Below are 18,956 nucleotides of genomic sequence, written 5' to 3'. Positions count from 1 at the left end.
CCACAGCTACACAGCTCAGCAGTTGAGTGCTGAGATCCATGGAGGAAGAGCGTTTCCTGAACACAAAGTAGCTCCTTCTTTAACACACAGCTGAGCCGACGGCTGCAAGCACCAAGGTGCACAGAGCAGCATCCGCAAACCTTGGACCTGGGGGAACAGGGCTGTAAATCCCATTAGCACCGCTCACCCCAGCGGGTGACACTTCCACAGCTCCCAGCCCAGATTCGGGCTACACCCAGGCGCATCCCTGCCCGCGCACACCTCGCCGCAGCAACTCGCCTCACATCGCTCCAAGTTAAAATGCGACACCAAAGCGTGCCTGCTAGGAGGAGGGCTTTGGTTTTAAAGGGAAATAAGAGGCAGGAGGCAATGAGAGAGATCCGGTTCAAAATCAGTTTCACTCTTTATTTGAAGTTTTACATGCCACCAGCGTACAAGAAAGTTGCACATTCAGAATTCGACTCACTACGAGAACAAAGGGCCAGATGCAAACACAAGTGTGAAACGAGCGCACAGATGGAGGAGCCCCAACCGAGGAGCTTGTCGGTCTTTGCGACCAGGCTGCGCCGCATGCCGGTGGCGCTTGAGGTGTCAAGAGACTAACCTGCAGTTTTGAGGGCCACCTCCCTTTGCCATCTCTGGGGTGTTGGTTGCAACCTGGGTCTTCTCTCCTAAAGGAGCACCGTTCTCTTCCAACAAGCTAAACAAGCAGTTGTGGTAACATCTCTACCAGAAACAAGGGTCTTTGGAGACCAACTGCCCATTTAATGCTTTTCTGAATTCCCCTTTCTATCAATGCCAGCAGTTTTTACAATGAGAAACAATTTCCACCCGCTGTTTATAGGGAGAGACGACAGAAATAGGGACTCTTACACTGACATTTTATTTTCAAAGAAAGTTTTGATAGAAAAACATTTTCCCCAGCAGCCTTGGGCAGGGAGTTGCAGCTTCCACTTCAAAGGACAAACTTCAAAAACAAATCCAGTGTCCTAATGGTTTTGTGCTACATTACTTAATTGTCATACAACTAATTAGCAATGCCTGATTTCACATTCTCTGTACATAGATGAAGTTCACAAAAGGGGCTACTTAAAACAATAAATAAAACAAGGCACCAGGCAGCCAGACTCCGACACCATTAACATAAAACGTTACACTTTACCATTTAAAAAACTGAAATAAAAACCCCATCATGATTAAACCTATATTGATCTCTTCCTTCAGATCTCAGAGCTTTGAATCTCCGCAAGGAAGGGGGGAGAACGCAACGCGGAAAGCAGGGGCTTAGCGTGCGCGTCTGTGTATGTATTTCGCCAGCGCGCAGCAGAGATCTTTAAAATTCTAATTATTTCCCTATCACCAAGTGAGATCGGGATCAATAGATGGTACAGACTGACCCCTTTCCTCAAGTGTCAGGGGGAAATTAAAAAAAAAGAAAGGGGAGGGCGAAACGAGAGCGTCAGAGGTCAATGCCACAAAACAATAGATATTGATGTCTCCATTCATTTCAAACAGCAGAAAGGTCAATGCCTCCCTTGCTTCATGTTTTATGGCTGAAATCCTGCTGCTAACAGCAACAATGTTAGTAGTCAGACCTCATCCATCCTTTTTTATTATTATGATTATTTCTAACCAGGTTAGCCATTTTGAAAATTTGACGAAAGCTGGGAAGCAGCAGTGGGAGGCAGGGCGGGAGGAGAAGAGGGGAAGCTGCCCTGGAAATTAATGGAAGGGATGGTTTCCATTAGTTTTCGAGCTTGCCTGTCCCCCGACCTGTGCTCCAGTTTGTCCCTCGCTGCCCCCTAAAAAATGAAAAGGGCCTGAGGCAACATCCCTTCACTATTAATCATTATTCCCCGTACAACATCCCAATTGGTTTCTATGGAAATGATTCTCCTGCTAGAGTACCCCGGCCGCCTGCGCATCTCATCAAAGAGGCAGGAGAGCTGCAATGGAAGGAGATTTTTGCCTCCGCAACACCCAGCACGGCTCGCGCGACTCCCTGCACAGATCTCCCTGCAGGCAGGGCAGAGCTTTGGCCGGACGGTCTGGGACAAGCCAAGGGGGGACTGCATCTCTAAGCAGACAAAACCACCTCTCTGCACCAATTAACTCACAAATGGAAAAGCCTCACAGATCCGCAGCTGTGCAGGGACACTCCATCCTAAAAAAGGGCTGCTGGGAGAAAGCACCCAGCACCTCACAATGCTCAGTCCTGTTCCTGTACTTCCCCAGGACTTCCATGCCTCTGAAGATCAGCAAGGCGAAGGGACAGATGCTGCTCGGCTCCCCTGGGAGTCTCACATGCCTCAGCAGAGGAGGCAGTCATGCGAATTCAAGTGAGCAGGGTCGCTGCTCTGCTACCCGTCAGCCTGCATTAGCAGCCCCAGCCCTGCCCTCTCCTCCCAAGGGAGCACACACCACCTCGCCGCGGGAGGAGAGCATTTTGCACCCCTGCAAGCTCCCTTGCGCGAGGCGGGTGAGCCCTCTGCCCCTTTCACAACTGGGGAAACTGAGGCCAAGTCTCACGGTGTGTGTCTGACTTCCCGTTTGAGGTCCACGACGCAGTCCTGCCCAGCCTCCGTTCACTCTCATCTCTTCTCCCCCGAACCACCTTGCCGACAACGAGCAACTGCAGTCCAAGCTGTGCTGGAGGGAGAGGCTGTCGCCACACAGTCCCTTCCCAAACTGAGCAGTGGATACACTGCCGTTTTCTAAAGAGACCATGAAATCAGCTTTGCAAAACGGCTGCGGAAGCAATCCTTTCCTAAGAAACCTACCGGAGCACCGACGACTTAGCCCCACCAAATTCCCCACGCCAAAACCACTGTCACTCTTCATATCTACACCCTCCCAGCCTGCAGGAACCAAATGCCACGTTGCTAAACAAGACTTTGGACATAAGCAGAACAGCAAACAACTTCTGATTTTACACACTGATGGCACTTCTCCCAGAATATCCTTCTCCCAAAGAAGTGCGGACACCTTGGTGGTGGTCAATGCAAAAATTTCTTCTGCAGTCTCCAAAGATCGGAGGGCTGATTTGGAGCGCAGCAAGAAACACGCTGGCAGGGACTGGGAATCCTGCAGAGGCAGCCCCTGCGAGAAGGGCACCTTCTGTAATTGAATTCATTTATTTTAGACTACGGATGGTGGCATCAGCAGGCTCCGAGATCACCTCATTAGACGCTCACAGATAGCGAGAGGGAGATTTCTGGAGATGGGGACAGAGACCAGAGAAAAGGAGAGGGAATTTAATTTTAAATAAAAGCTAGGAACAAAACACCCGTCTCTCCGTTCTCCTCTCATGCCGCACGCGGGAGCCTCAGCGCTGAGTGGGCTCCGAGTCCCATATATTGCTCTGCTCAGAACATATGGCGCTATGTTTAATAGCCCGGCTCTGCCAATTGGGGACTATTAGGGTGGGTTCTTTTCCCAGTGTAAATGTTGCAGAATATAAATTGTAATTAACACCGATGCCAAAATAGCACTTAGAGAAAATAAGCACATTATTAACATCTGGTGAATCCTGCCTGGAGTGCAGAAGCAGCGGAAATTCTCACTCACCATAAGAGGATTTGTAGTAGAGATAGCGAGCATTGGCCCGCAGTCGCGGGGTTGGAGGTGGAAGGCATTTTTAGCTTTTTATCACTATTTGTGGTGCTGTCTTTATTACCTGTGGGTGACCTTTCCTAGCCCCGATTAGAACTGGTAGCATTTGCATCAGGACTTCTGATCCGCTTGCGTGAACACAGATGTCTAAACATCCCACTCCAGGCAACGGCATAACGGCGTTGTAAAACACGCCTGATTGTCTGCCCCGATCTAGCAAGACACGAGGCAGGCGGGTATCGCTTTGCCAAGCGAAAGGTCTAAATACAGCGTGTTTCATGGGGTTACTCTAACCTCCAAGACCCAAGAGTTAACACCACCGTTAAGCAACAGGTGTTTTCTGCATACCACTGTCCCCCAACCCAGGTTTTCCAGCACAACAGGAACGGGGGAGCTGGCGGTTCTGCCAAACTCTTGCTGGTGCCACAACGGGTATGTGGTGGGGGGAAAATCCCTGCTGAGGATAGAAACAGCCTCGCTCTTCCAGCATGTGCCAAGCGTCGGGATCCGTCCACGGGACAGAACGTTAAGCAGGAGAGAGCTGGCTCCATACCCTCAGCCTTCCCTCTACCCTGCCCTGAGGCGACAGGCACAAGGAGGAGAAAGCAGCTTTGCTAATGCCTCAAACAGCTCCCTGCCTGAGCCTGGCCATTTATTTTAGGCAAAAAACCATGGACAAAAACTAGGCAGAGCTGGAGTGCTTCAACTGGACAGAAGAGTGGTTCGTGTTTCTGCTAAAAAGCACATCTGATTTGCTGAAGTGAGGAAGGAAGAAAGAAAGATGTTGGAGAGGGAGAGAGGGATTCAAACAGGCGAGCAATATGACAAGAGGTAGAAAGAACGACCTCACCGGGAGAGCTGGAGAGAAAACAGTGGCAGGGTGCCAAGAACAGGGCAGCAGCTCCTCGCACTCACCCGTACGGTGTCTAACCTGAGGCAGAATCTCAAATACTTAAGGAGTGCTCCCGGCCCAGCTGCAGCCGTTCTCAGAGGAGCACGAGCCGGCCTCACCACCTTGTTACCGGCAGGAAACCAGAGACCGCTGCTGGCACCCTGTCCCGAGCGGGGAAGGGAGAGAAACTCAGGGCAGACAGCAAAAGCACACAGGGGTTAGTTTCAGCAATGCACAGACTCGTGCTAGCATAAGGCAAAGCTAACCTGCTCATTAACACCGCAGCCTATCAGAGCATAAGGGTTACCACAGTCTGGCTCCAGATTTACACCAGCAAGACCGATTTCCAGATGGGAAAGTAAGGAGGGAAAGTCCCCCAAATCTGTGAGGTGCGTTTTGCTTTCAAATCTATCCCATCAGACCAGGCTTCCCATGAACCGCTGATGGCAGAACACCATTTGGGAGATGGCATTTTGCGTAGAAAATGCCAACAAGGAGATGAGGACATCATCTTTGGAGGACACTGGGTCTCCCCAGAAAAGCACTGCTCAACACATTAGGGAGTGTTCAGGACATTACAGGTGAAGTTAGATAGCTCCAGTTGATAGCTGTTTTGCAGAAGATAGACCTAGTGCGCTACCACAAAATACTCCAACAAAGGGAAATCCAACTGCCACCCAGAAACGTCACTCCAGAAATTCATAACTCGACTTTTGGTACAGCTGTCTGATGCTTTCCAAAGTGCTCAGTAAATAAGGCAATATGAAAGTGATCCAGACCACTACTGAAGCCTGAGGAGTTCTGTGGAGCAGAGAAGCTGACTGAAATCACACCGTGAAAAGACTTCATAACATCTCTAAAATTAGCATGAGCTCAAGGCATGGGATCTAAGGACAGAACCAGAACACTACATTCCCATCTACACTGCAAGACAGACTGCATTTCAATCAGATCTGAGCCTCAACTTATTCACTGTAGGCACGACCTACCCTAGGACAAGGATTTCCAAAAAGCGCTGAGAGTTTCTTCCACCAGACTAACCTATGGAAACAGGACCAGCAAGAACATACAACGGTCGAGGCGCTAATGACCTTAATTTGTTACTCAAAAATTAAAAAAAGAGTCCTTGTGGTACTTCTCAATCAAAAAAAAACCCCTTTAAATATCTGTGATTGCATGTGTGTGACTACGAATGCGTTATTTGTAACACAGAAATATGTGATGTGCTTCAGAGCAACACATTTTTGTGCCTCTTAGCTGGCTTAGGCTTTCTACTTTGCCAAAAATAGACCGAAGCAAAGAATGATTTCCACCAATATCACAAAGCACACCGCCAAAGTACACAGGGGCCCTTAGGAAACACACCAGGCGACACAGGGGAAAGAGTATCGTTAAGTCAGTTTCTCTTACCTTTAACTTCAGTAAAATAACAAAGCAATTCATATTAACCGCAAGGAAATACTCGTCAGATTCCAGAAGCTTTTGAGACAGGATTTTCAGATGCAAGCAATATCCAATAGATGGTTCCCCACTGCAAAGAACCAGCTGTTTTTGTTTTGCAATTGCACCTATTGAAAGTGATTGTACAGCATCCGGTGAGGTGGCCAGGAGCTGAAGATGGGGAATCCAGGCCAAGAAGCAGCTATTTCACGTGTTCACCCTGACTGTCCTTTCCATGCTGCGACAGTCACCACCACAAGTTGGGAGGTTCCTCGGCCACTCTGCTTTTAAACAAGGTAATTTCATCCAAGTGCCGCATGGGGACATCTCTGATGACCTCTGTCAAGTCCTCATGAAGCAGAGGGAAAATGACGACATTTAATGCAGGGCGGTCCACCTGGAAACTAAATCAGACACAGGTTATTAGCTGAGGAGAAACACGAATTCTCCGGCGCAAGAGAAGGGGATTGCTGCAGTGGGGGCAAGGAAGGGTTGTTCAGAGGATGCAGGAGGGGCAGCTGGAACTCAAGGTCTCCCGCTCTCCTCTCTGTGTGTCAGCAGGAAGGGCAGGCACCCTCGCACCCCTTTTCAGCAAGTCTGTTGAGCTGAAACAACCCCAAATTGGGCCTAACATGGAGAGAGGGTAAAAAGTAAATAAATCAATCACAACATACAGGTATTCTTAGAGGAGCAGAGATCCTACGAGCTTTACCCAAGCTGTGCAAGGTGCTCAGAGATAATTTAAACCACCTACAAACCAGCAGCAAGTTGTGGAGCCATTAAGAAAATCAGGCCAGAGCAGTGCCAGGCATTCCCTCGGGGCTGAGCCCAGGATTATCACTTCAGGCTGGGTTGTTCTGCATGCAGAGCCTACACTCTGCAATTAGAGCACAAGCAAGTTTAGGAAGCTCAGATCTGCAGATAAGCATTTAAGTGTGTGCACGCACACACGCACTGCAGCCTCCTTTTTAATCCCACTTGCAGAAAACCTGTCTTGGCACCACAGAAATTTACCCTAACGGAAACACACACAAATATCCCTGTTTTCCACTTGAATTTTGGGTTCCAGTTTCTGAATCTACAGCCTCAGTCTTTTGGTCTCCTCTCAGAGAAATCTGCATTCTCCTCCTGCCCTCATCACACCACTGGGTCTGCCCTCCAGCATGCGGCCCCCACCTCGCACACGAGGCCTCATAGGACATGAGAGAGGAGCAGCAGGGTTGTAACTACAGAGCAGAGGAAGAGGACTGCAAAAGTTAGAGACATTTATGCAATGTAAGAAGAGCCATACAAAGAGTCCTACTCCCCATCAGCAAGTCCTCTACATGATAGCAACCTGGTGAGTAAGAGAAGACGGGGGAAGAGAAAGAGTATTACTCAGTGCAGTATAACAAGAGTTCAGTCTTTTAAAGCTGGGAGGTAAAGGGAAGTTACAGTATAGCTTGAGAGTTACACCCTGAAGATTAAAAGACTTGTGACTATTAGCCCCATGCCACCAAGATGCTTCCTCCAAACCATGTGACGAGGGCCAATTTGTTATCACTCCAAAGGAGGCAGAGTCAAACTGGCGCATCAGTCCCTCAAGGCTGAACCAAGTTGCGTCAGGTCAAAAGAGGAGTTCACTTCTCGAACAACTTCCCTTACACAGATGTGTGTCTGGAAAATTCCTAGCTCATCCTTAACTCTGCAACAGCCAGATTTCTCTAAAACAGAGAGGGAACGGCTGGAGATTCGGCTCCTAGAAACACACATGAAAATCCCAAGTAGCAACACAGACAGCTGAAGGAAAGGCCAGCAGAGACTGGCATTTCCCAGGGAGACAGAAAGGATGTTCCCATCCATAAACGATTTGGAGTAGGGCTGGCAAAAACGTAGAGCAGAAACTCCCATTCCAAGGCTAGTTGTTCAGTCCTGGTGGGTTAAATTAATTTGCCTGAACCTAAGTAGCTGCAGGAGTAAGGATTTCCAAAACTACCCGGGGCAATTTTCTATCTTTCTGCATCACAGACCTGCCCTTCATGCCTCACGCCTCAGGGCTGGCAGAAAAGGACACCACCGCTCCTTGAGCGGATCTGGGGGCTTGTGTAGGAGTTGAGCAGTTTCTTACTTCCACCGCACTGCCTACAAGAAATCAACCAGCAAATAACTGCTGATCTGGGAGGCTGTTGGTAAAGCCTGTAGTGAAATTACATAAAATACAGCAAATGTCTCTTTGATAGTCCCTCCTCTGCCTCAGCTCTTCATGTTTCTTATCCAACACCACAGTCCTGCAGAGAAAATCATGTTAATAGACCAAGTTTACTGAAGTTCAGCTAGAAAGAAACAGCCATCTCCCCAAGGCAAAGAAACCTCTGCTTCTTTCTTTGTATATAGACTCTCCCAAATTAGATCTGCATGCTGCCTTCTCACCATATACAAAATTGTAGTTTATAAGCAGCCTTTACATGTAGCTATAAAAATGAGAACCTAGACAAGTTTACACGACAATCTGCCACCAAGACAACTGAAAAACCCCAACGCAGTAAGTATACCTTCCAAAGAGGCTGGATTTATATGAGAGGTTTGAACTTGGTCATAAGAAAAAAAAAAAGGAAAGAAAAAGAAAAAGAAAAAAGAAAGCTTTGTAATTTTCTGCCCCCCTCAACAGGAATCTGTACATTACTGCAAACCTTGTAAATTCCATACCCCAGCAAGTTGACGCCGGAGAATTCTTTCCATGTACAACTTGCGTGATTTAAGAAAAAAAAAAATCAAATGCACATGGCTCACTATTATTCTCAGCTAAATGTGCGTGCAAAGCCTCTCCTTTAACTGCCTGTTAAAAAACACCCTGATTTTAACGAGCAGCTGTCATAATGTTAAACTGGGATTAGCAGTTCCCAAAAGCAGACTCCCTCTGCAATCTATGCGCCTTTAGTCCTTCCCCGGAAGGCAATTCCTTTCTTCATACACCTGTCCAGGTGGGCTAGATTAACTGAGAAGCACTTAGAGCACCAGTTTGAAAGGCCCCAGGCATGGGGAGGAGATAACAAGAAGGGGAAGAGATTGAGTTAATGAGTTGCAGAATAGCTCCTGTAATCTTCTTGACGGTTCTTTCCTCATTCCACACCTGGATGGACTTCAAACTGGATCTACCTCTGCAAGCGCATGGCTCGTAAAATTAAAACCCGAAGGACAGAGAGGGATGTTGACCTGGGGAGACAAAGGAGCTGCAGTTTCAGACATGAAACCCTGCTTTTTTTTCCAAGGGAAAGAAGCCAAGGATATGCTTGCTTGCTCTCTCCTACAAAACCTCCAGACTAAACTCATCACGATTAATCAAATGAAAGCAATTTTTCTAGGCAACTGACTAGCAGCTCCTTCAAAACAGACCCTTTAATCAGAAACAACCACTGACATAACAAAGAAAATACCCCCCCGACACATATTTTCCAGCATAGCCTCTGGTCCAACAGACTCAACACCAAACCAACAACCACCCAGTGGGAATTTTTACAAGGAGGTCTCTGAAGTGTCCTCATTTGGATGTGGACACGTAGTGGGCCTGGCCTTGGCGGCTGGTTGGGATCATCCTTGGAGCTAGGAAACAGATAGCGAAGTGCGCCCCGCGTCACAAATTCCTCCTGACATCATCAGAGGTATAACCTCACTCTACAGTTAGATCTCGAGGGGGTTGCGCGTGGCTGAAAGGGTTAATGGCACTTTGTTATTTGCCTCCAAAATTATCCCAGAACAGGTGTGGACTGGACACAGTAAGGTTATTTTCAAGTGAACAGCTTGGTAAATAGCCTAACACTATGGTCTCAATTACTTCCAACCAGCGTAGCAGGATCCAATATGTAGGTCAGGGACAAAGTCAAAAAGAAAGATAAAAAGTCTAAAGCAAGGCTGCACTTTGATCAGATTTCCTCGATTTTAGCAAGACAAAAGAGTCACTCCCTGGAATGCAGTTATCTCCTGGCAAACACTCTCAGTGTGTGTTTTCAGACATACCTCTCCGGAGAGGCCAGAGTCCCCAGGACTCCACCTGTGGATAAGCTAAAGGGCAGCCCAAAGCCACAGAACCACCTCACCAGCCAGCCCGTAAGGATGGATGATGCCCCACTGCAACTCTCTGCACCACAGACCCCAGAAGACAACGGCTCCACTGCGTTAGGTGCTGCTCAAACTTACCTTCCCTTACTTGTAAGGAAAAGACAAGGCAGTATTTGGGACTGAAGAACGTACTTCCCCTTGAGACTTCCAGAGAAACCGAAGAAAAGCCCTAGCCAAATTCAGACGTTTCAGCACATCACACTTCACAAATGCTGGCAAGCAGGAATAAGGGCACACAAGGTGGTATAATTAAGCACTGGCAACAAAAGCAGCACACACCAGATAAAACGAGGAAATGTGGTGCATCAGGAGTGGATCAAGGCCAGTGTTTTGAACTCCACAAACTGAGATGAGCTTATGGGAAAAGAGGCTCTAGAGAAGGAAAGGAAGGAAGGAAACTAGGAGAAGCTTGATTTGGGGGAACAGAGCACAGCAGGAACAGAGCAGATGTGGACTCCGGTTTGCACACCTCTCAAAAATGCAAACCAATCTCTGCTGCAGTCACACACCTTCTCCCCCCACAGGCTAGTGAGCTGCTTCTGAAGAGGTACAAGTTTCCCAAGAGAAGAGAATTGAGACCAACTCACTTTTTGCCCTGTACGCAACTCTTTCATTCACATGCACAAAAACCCTGTTAATCCTCTGCCAGGCACAGCTTAAGTTTGTTTTCGCTGGAAGACTTGCTCACATCTGAAAGTTCAAATATGGCATCTGTCTTGAAAGCTTCAGCCAGCGTACCTGAGCCAGGCTGGAAACTCCCATCCCTGAGGCATGGCACAGTGGAACAGAGGAAGTGCCAGGACAAGCTGGCGCAGCCGACAAGCGGCATGACCCAACACCCATACGCACACTTTTCTCATCTTTTCAGGGAAGGTCAAACATACACTTGCAATTTGTTCCACTGGCTGTACCCTGAACTCGGTACCAGGGAACTGGCAAAGCTCTCCTTGCTTACAGTGACTGCCAACAGCATAAAATGAAGCTTCTCCAGTCCATCTTCCAGCCACGCCAAAGAAACTGCAGGTAGCATTCCCCCACATCCCTTTGTCTGTGAGCAGAGAGGACCCTTGCACCCACTCATCCCCCAGAAGCCTCTCAAGAGGGGTCCAAAGCCTTCCACAAACTGACTCTACAGCAGACCCATTCCCTAGTGCCATTCTCACTTTTAACTCTGACAGAGTACCAGCGCTGAGCAGACTTCATTTTCTAATCTCAGAAACAGACTTCAAAAATTCCCAAGGAAAGCTGTTGTGATTCCTCAGGTTGCTCTTAACTCCACACAATGAGATATTCACTCCATAAGTGTTTTCCTTTAAGGCTGTCTTCCATCCCCTCACATCTGCACAGACAAATTGGCATTCCTCCGAGACCTGTGATTTCCCCTCACCTTCAGTCCCATCATTTCAGCCTCCAACCTGAGACAAAGGGGCACAGGTGGAACTCAAAAGTTGTTCGCACACAACACTTCAGCGCAGCATCCTCTGCCACTGCATCGTGTCATGGGGAAGGAGCAATACACATCAGACTCATCCTGAGCAGAGGCAAATTACATCTCTCTACTGTGGTTTCTCTCTGTAAGGCATGAACGACACTCCACTGCTTCTCCTTTCAGCTGAGGTTTCTATCAAACACGCTCACAGATTGAGGTTCTTACATTATTTTGCCAGCTGAACTCTGCATCAGTCAAATGTGACCGGACGATTAGAGGGGGAGGGAATAAGAACCGAAAGAGCGATGCCAGAGCGCCCAGGACACGTCCTAGGGGAGTGCTCTGCCAGAGCAAGCTGAAAGTTATTTCCTAATCTCTTCCACAAATTAAAAAGCTACTGCAATAACTGCTCAATTAGATTTATTTTACTATGGAAATGCTTTAAAGCTGCAGTTAATGCTTCCGTTCAGCCTTTACACCCTCATGAAGAGAAAGCACAACAGTACTATTCCAATATTATTTCTCAGCCAAGAGAGAAAGCAGCTTCACTCCCTGAAAACTATTTCACACACAAACCAATCCACCCTCTAAGGAAGGTTTCAAGACTGAACTCCCTTCAAAACACGTGAGCTAGCAGTGAGAACAAGCCATTTGGGTCAACCACAGGAATGCATTTAAGAAGGGGGTATGTTAGTACCCCCAAAAGAAAAATACATTAATATGCCAAGCCGGGGATAGTCCCGCAAGCCATGCTGGCTTGTAAAGTATTTGAACCCACCCATAATCAACATCCCTGGTAGATGCGAAGGTGTCCTGGCCACACCCCAAGCAGAGCCAGCCTTCGCCAAGCCCGCCAACGAATTCTCGAGTAACGCAAGCTGACAAGGATGCAGTTTGTTATTCAGTCTGTGACAGAATGATTCAGGGGTTTCTAAGAGCAGGAAATGAAACAGACAATGAAAGCTGGAACAGGATGCTAATGATTCACTACACCAGCCTAGCGATACATTAAGTCTTCTGCAATCAGACACAGGGCCTGAGCCCACAACATGCTTAGGCTAGCGGGGTGGGATTGACAGCCACCGTGATGGCTGCGGGATCCAGGAAAGCCAGCAGCGTACTGAGAGGGACTTTTTCAAGGTCAGAAGGGAGAGAAGGCAGTGAAAGGATGCAAAAGTAGCTTGAAAATCTCAAATAAGCCCTAGGTGGTAATACCAGCTTTTTGCAGTATCAATGCAATCGCAGCAGTCAGGTGGGCAGTGCGGGAGGGACGCTGGACGATTCTGCTGAATTTAAAGATGATCTTGCACTCGCGCGCTGCCCGAACAGCCTCCTCCCACCCAGTCTAACAGTAAAAGGGATTACCCAAAAGGGCTTTTCTGAGGCTGAGATCACAACGAGAATCCAGGCAAGAGGAATACTGCAGGGATATCCAGGGCAATAGCAACCAGGGAGGGGGGAACGCTTAGCTCTGAGGTGAGCAAAAATTCATTTGTGACAGTTCAGTCCTGTGCCAAACGCCAGGAGAGGGACTGGCTCACTCAGCACTTTCCAAATACTCTGTTTCATCCCCATGCTCCCACCTGGAAGCCCTATTTCTGCAACTGAATCCCAGGAGGGTGCTTCATCCCTTCAGCGAGCACCACAGCTCTCATAGCCACACAGGGCCACTGGAATCAGCAATTTGAGAAAAGTTAAGATTCAGCCAAGAGTTTCATGTTACAAAAGGACAATAATAAGCAGGGAAAAATTTAGATCATGCTACAGAAACTTGAATACTAAGATCTAATTCAGACGGAAACAGCTATTCCTGGAAAGTGGCAGGAGTCCTGTTGTGAAAGTCACTTCAAACAAAGCGGTGCTCACACCTGGCCTGGGCAGAAGGAGGAAGGTTAAGTTAGTGTGTTTCGTTCTCTGGGTCTTGGATCCCCAGAACAGGCAGATTGTCCTAAAACAGTAAAATTCTCTGCACTTTCCAGTATGGTTATCTCTCAGAGACACCTGAATCCTGAGGCACAGCGCTGCACAGTCATTTTGCAAAGCCATTTGCTGGAACAGGTAGCCAGCACGGGCAGGGAAACAGGGGCAGAGAGCTTGAGCTAGGACTGCCAATCCCCGACTCCCACCCCACAGCTCCTGTGGGACGCTGCACCAGGACCCCAGCCAGCCCCAGCTCTCTGCACCTTCTCCCAACAGCTGTCAGACCCCAGGGGATGACAACAGCGCTTTTGGGAGATGTGAGCAACTGAGCCCAGCTACTCATCTGTCTCCCCAAAACACACTTCAGCTGCACCACAATCTTTCACTTCCTGGCCACGCTCTCTACCATAGATCAACTTGGATTGCATTTCTGTGAATCACACCTCACCTCTATGCCTTGACACTTTCCCCTATGTATGAAGAATCCCTAATGACACTGCTCTGAGATTTTTTTGTTTTGCCCTTTTTTTTTTTTTTTACTGTTGCTTCCTTGATCTTTTCCAAGGTGTTTTTTCAAGGACTTTTCACAGGCTTGTATTGTCTGATGTTCCAGCGTCCTTGAAATCATTACAATGATAGGAGCTATCGAAACACTTAAGCTAATACCAACAAAATTCTAAGGGAACACACTGGAAAATAAAATCTGTCCTTGAGGCCAAGGAGGTATTTGCCAACGCACTTCCCAGCCTGTTTTCTCCTGGTAAGCTTCACCAGGAAAGCAACTTCTCCTGCACCTTTGTGAGGTGCCCACTAACCATGCCATGTAGCCATGCAATCCTGAAGTCATCCAAATTCCTTGCTCGTAAGACTTCTGGGGCAGAGAAATACAGGCGTATAAATACGATTATTTAGCATGCAACGCACCAGCAAGCAGTGGGACACCTTCCATAGGTCACAGCTCCATCTACTGACTATTTCACAGAAGAACAGTGTGGAAACCCTTGGGGAAAGCTGCTTGAAGCAAGCCCCATCCTCCTGGACAGGGCTTTGGAGACACAGCTCTTTGCAAGCATTTAGAAAGAATCCCAGCACAGTAACTCGGCCCGAAAGGGAAAAGCAAATCTCGCTTTTGTACAAAGAAACCTACAACTATGGGTCCACAAATTGTGGTATTTTTGCGTTTCTGGAATTACTGCTGCAGTGGTTTTAACAGAAGAGTTATTTAAGCAAAACAAGCACACGCCTGGAGCTAAGCACTTTGGCAAAGTTAGGGTGCAACGGTAAAAGGGAAAACATTGTGTTCGTTCGGTGCGCTACTATCTGATGTGTGGCAGCAGCTGAGCACCATGTGATAAGAAAAAAAATGTCATTTTACAGAGAAACTGAGACTAGACCACTGTCACATGTGAAATCTGAGGAAGATCAGGGAAGTGGATATGGATCACTCAAGCCACATCTCCCACTCTACCCACTAGGCCCTTTTTACATGCCCAGAGTGTCTCCCTGAACCGTAAAGGAGATTACCCCTCCCATACACACAGAAGAAAAAAAGAATAAAGAAAACACTGCAATGATTTATCTGCCCAGAGGGAACCAGTCTTCTCTAAAGCTCAGAGGAGACCTTGCCCTTGCAAGCCTCTTGCTTGCTGATGAGGGCTCCAGATGAGTGCCATTCTGCTTACTGTGTTCCATTGCAAAAGAGGCAGAACTGAATCAGAGCCTTTTAATGACTTAAATACGTAAACTAATTTGTCCCAAAGAGCAGCAAACTTCAACCAGAAAACTGCCCACAAGAAAGCTGGACACCACAGGGCCTGGTTAGAGCTGTCACAAGACTAACAGACACGAGAACAACTCTCTTGCCAGGCCAGTAGAACAGAAATACATAATACTATCCTTATTTTACGGTCAAAGGGAAGAGTTTGAGAATCACTTCAGGCTTTAAGCCACCAGTGTGATGCACAGATTTAATACCCAAGATCCCATCACCACACCCTGTATATACACCCACATCTTCCAGCACAACTCAGCACTTGAAACCAGTCTGTTCTCCCCAAATCAGTCCCAGCCTCCTCCATGATCCAAACGCTCATGTGCATCCACGTCTGAAAAAGGATTACATTGCATGAGACCGCATTTCCAAGCCTTCCCAGCTTTAACACCTGCAGCAAACTACTGGTGTATGCACAGCCCTAGATCTCTCCAGTTCCCACTCACGTTTCTTCTCTTTTTAGATGAATTGGGAGAAAGGGAGTCACTTTGGCCCCATCTTGCTCTTCCAAAACAGCAATCACTTGGCTGCTCTCAGCTTAAACAAGAGTATCTCCATAGCCCTAAAACAGGAACCGTAACCCTTAATGGGACCTGAGGAACATGGATCAATTCCCGCAGCTCAAGAAAGGGAACAAAGAAAGGCTCACAGCCTTGCCTTCCCTGCTCTCGCCTCCTCCTTCCCACCCACTCTCCATGTCTTCCCCGCACACACAGCATCTGCACACATTCTGAACTGGGGGAAAAAAAAAAAAAAAAAAAAAAAGACAGATAAATCACCTTCTTTCATTCTGACACAGGATATCTAACTCTAAACTTGCTGACCAATGGGCTCTTCCAGCGTTAAGCTTGGATGAAAGAGACAGGAGCAGCACATTTTTAGAGGAAGCCACGCTGCATGAACTAGAGCCTTATCCACAGGTTTCAGCAATGAAACAGCTCACATACGGATTTTACTGCACGTCTCTTTGCCCCTGGAGTAGTCAATTCCTGACCCCATCTGAAGGCACATTTGTGGAAGGATGAGAACGGGATCACTGGAAAAGTCACATGATTAAAGACTCACTGACGGCTCGTGGAAGACTCCAGGCTTTGCTTACACATCATTTTCTGTATTTTGTTCCTTCCATTTTATTACTAGAGACAGTTGCATGAGAACGGGATCTTTGTTGCTTAGGAGAGCATCTGCTTCCACTGCCTAGCCTCCTCCTGAAGTCATAATCTTACGTGACATCAAAATCGTTTCCAGAGCCACCAATTACAATGTCACAGAGGATTATGACTTCAGGTGGAGAATCTGCAGTGCGAGCAGATGCTCTCTTCAGGAAAAACAAAAAAAAAAAACCCCAAAAAACCAAACCTGTTTTTGTACAAATGTCTCTATTAATAAAATACAACAGAATAAAAATACTATGACAGCCAGAACTGTTGCTAAATATAAAAATAGTTTTTAACATTTCCACGAGGCATCAGCTGCTCTTTAGAAAGTTCCCAGCGTTTAAATTATTAAGAGGTACAGAATGTAGTAGGAATTTGTCCATGACAGAGAAAAAGAGGGAGAAAAGACTGCAGAACAGCGCATTTCTGCTCAGTAAGGGGATATTAAAATTTTGGCCAGTACTGCAATGGCATCTCAGAGGGGAAGGCAAAACAAAAAATGGGAACTGTGGATTTTTGGTTCTTTCTAAGGATTCCCACAGCACAATTGAAAACAACCAAGAAATGTTTTTACAGATAGGAAGCCCTGTGGAAAACAAACTCAAAGAATCCTTGTCATATCACAAGGAATTTACTTAGGTGTTTCCAATAATCACTATTCCAGAAGGACACAGAGCCTTTTAGAGGCAGTGACAAACAGTCTCGTGTGCACTTTGGTAGGTAGCTAATACAGTCACAGGCTCTTCTGGATTTGATCCGCGGAAAAAAGCCAAGTGTAATAAGTCAGTCTGAAGCTGGAGAAAGGCTAGGGGGGAGGAGCACCCCTTAGGATGCTGCAATAATGCCGTGTGATTTGAAATTTTTATTAGAGCTTAACAGGGCAAAGCAACAGTAGGTGACAAAGAAAACAGACTGAAGGCGGAGAAAAAGCCTTATAGAAAAAAAATTAATAATCGAAAGTCTGCTGCATGGGAAATATTTTGTAAGATGACTGCCACTATTAGAAGATTTCAAAATGCCAAGCATAATTAAAAGCTCTCTTTTCAAATGCCGTTCACGGCTCACACACAAACGTTTCCCACCACGTGAGCCTTAGAACACCGCAAGGGGCCAAGCAAAATGCATTTAAGAACTGCCAAACGCGCAAAGGCAGTTTGTACCGATTCTCTCCCCCACACACCCCCCGAAGAAAAACCCTTCACAACAACCCTTTAAAGGCTTTGAATTGCGGTGCCAGGGGATTATCAGTAAGTGACATTTACAAGTGATTAGAAGATGGAGAATTATCTTAGTCACTTGTGGGAAAGGAGGAAAGCTTCAAGGTCAAATCTCTCAGTACTTAAAATGTTGGCAGATGTTTTGTTTACACGAGAAGTGTCGTTTGATTTATGATGGAGCTTTACATCCAGAACTTCCACTCAGCCAACGGAACTGCAGAGAACACGGGTGGGAATGGAATCAAAAATTCACATAATACCTTCAAATATTTCACTGATTCACTCTTATTAAAATAAGAGGCTAGTTCATGTGCCAAGCTGTTACACAGTACCTATTAGCTTCTTGGAACAAGTGCTCCAAGCCATATAAACCTTGGCAAGCAAGGAAATGGAGATAAATCTTCAACAGCTCCAGAAATCCCACATCAACCCCTTTCCGCACTCACCTCCGGACAATAGATTGCTGGAGATTTTTGCAAACGGTAAGAGATTCTCCCATAAACATGTGGCACATGATGACCTCAAGGCAGTTGGCCATGAATGACATCACTGCGTCAGACTGCAGAGTCCCACTCCGGGAGACGATGCAAAGCCGCTGGAGAGAGGAGCAATGACTCAGTGCCTGGAAGAATTGGGCACCCGCACAGAAATACGGCTGTTCCAGCCTGCAAGAATAAACAAAAACAAGTCAATGGGGCAATTCATGCTTGAGCCACTTTCAAACAAGAGGGAAGACAGCACATTCATGAGGGGCTGGCAAACGGAGCAACCAGTGTCCCCCAGCACCTGTCTCACTTACACACGCAATAACCTTCGACCTGCTTGTGCCAGCGGTACTGCACAACAAACCCGACACTGCAAGCTCAGACCTCTTGCTCGCCAGTTACTCTTGCACGGTGTGTGCTAAAGGACAAGGACACAAATAGGCAGAAAGGTCCTAAACTGCAGATTTCCAGTGCCCACAGGGAGTAGCCCTGGTTTTGCAAGTTTTCCACGAAGTACGTTGGGTAAGATGGGCCTTAGACCTGACCAGCAGATCCGTTCTGGTTTTATGACAAGCACAGCCTGGCTTTTGCTACCTGACATCCACCCAGCAGTTGATGTGGATGTAGGGACTTACTGCTCCAGTGCACCAAACACTGATCAAACTGGTTATCTTCACTTTACTGTCTAGAGAGAAGCAGGCATGAAAAATTCACAGCGCACACATGGTCACGCAGAACTTGGGCCTCTGAGCCAAGAGTGACGACAAGCAGCCTTCCTCAGTCAGAGGATGGCAAAGGATGAAAGCTACTGCTCTCCTACAGAAAGAAAAAAAATCACCAGTTCAACCTTTATCTTAAACACTTGGCCCAGAGAAGAGGGACAGGATCCTCTAACATGGCTATCCACAATCTTATGTCACAGCCCAGAGCAGGACAAC

General features: G+C 47.1%; 1 protein-coding gene across 2 annotated transcripts in view; it reads right to left on the bottom strand.

Moving 5' to 3' along the window:
* Window positions 1-379: 379 nt before the first annotated feature.
* FBXL18 (F-box and leucine rich repeat protein 18) overlaps window positions 380-18,956 on the bottom strand; it is a 25,352-nt gene continuing 6,775 nt past the window's right edge. Inside the window, exons 4-5 of one of the 2 annotated variants that reach the window (XM_086759847.1) lie at window positions 17,980-18,198; window positions 380-6,348 (exon numbers count right to left, since the gene is read on the bottom strand). In XM_086759847.1, coding sequence (XP_086615973.1) covers window positions 6,192-6,348; window positions 17,980-18,198 — 376 coding nt within the window. In that variant the 3' untranslated portion in view covers window positions 380-6,191. The remainder of the gene's footprint in view (window positions 6,349-17,979; window positions 18,199-18,956) is intronic. The other variant, XM_086759848.1, reaches the window with a different exon arrangement.

Source organism: Chlamydotis macqueenii, chromosome 15, assembly GCF_036417535.1.
Source record: "Chlamydotis macqueenii isolate bChlMac1 chromosome 15, bChlMac1.mat, whole genome shotgun sequence".
Classification (NCBI taxonomy): Eukaryota; Metazoa; Chordata; class Aves; order Otidiformes; family Otididae; genus Chlamydotis; species Chlamydotis macqueenii.
This window is presented reverse-complemented; position numbering and strand designations above follow the sequence as displayed.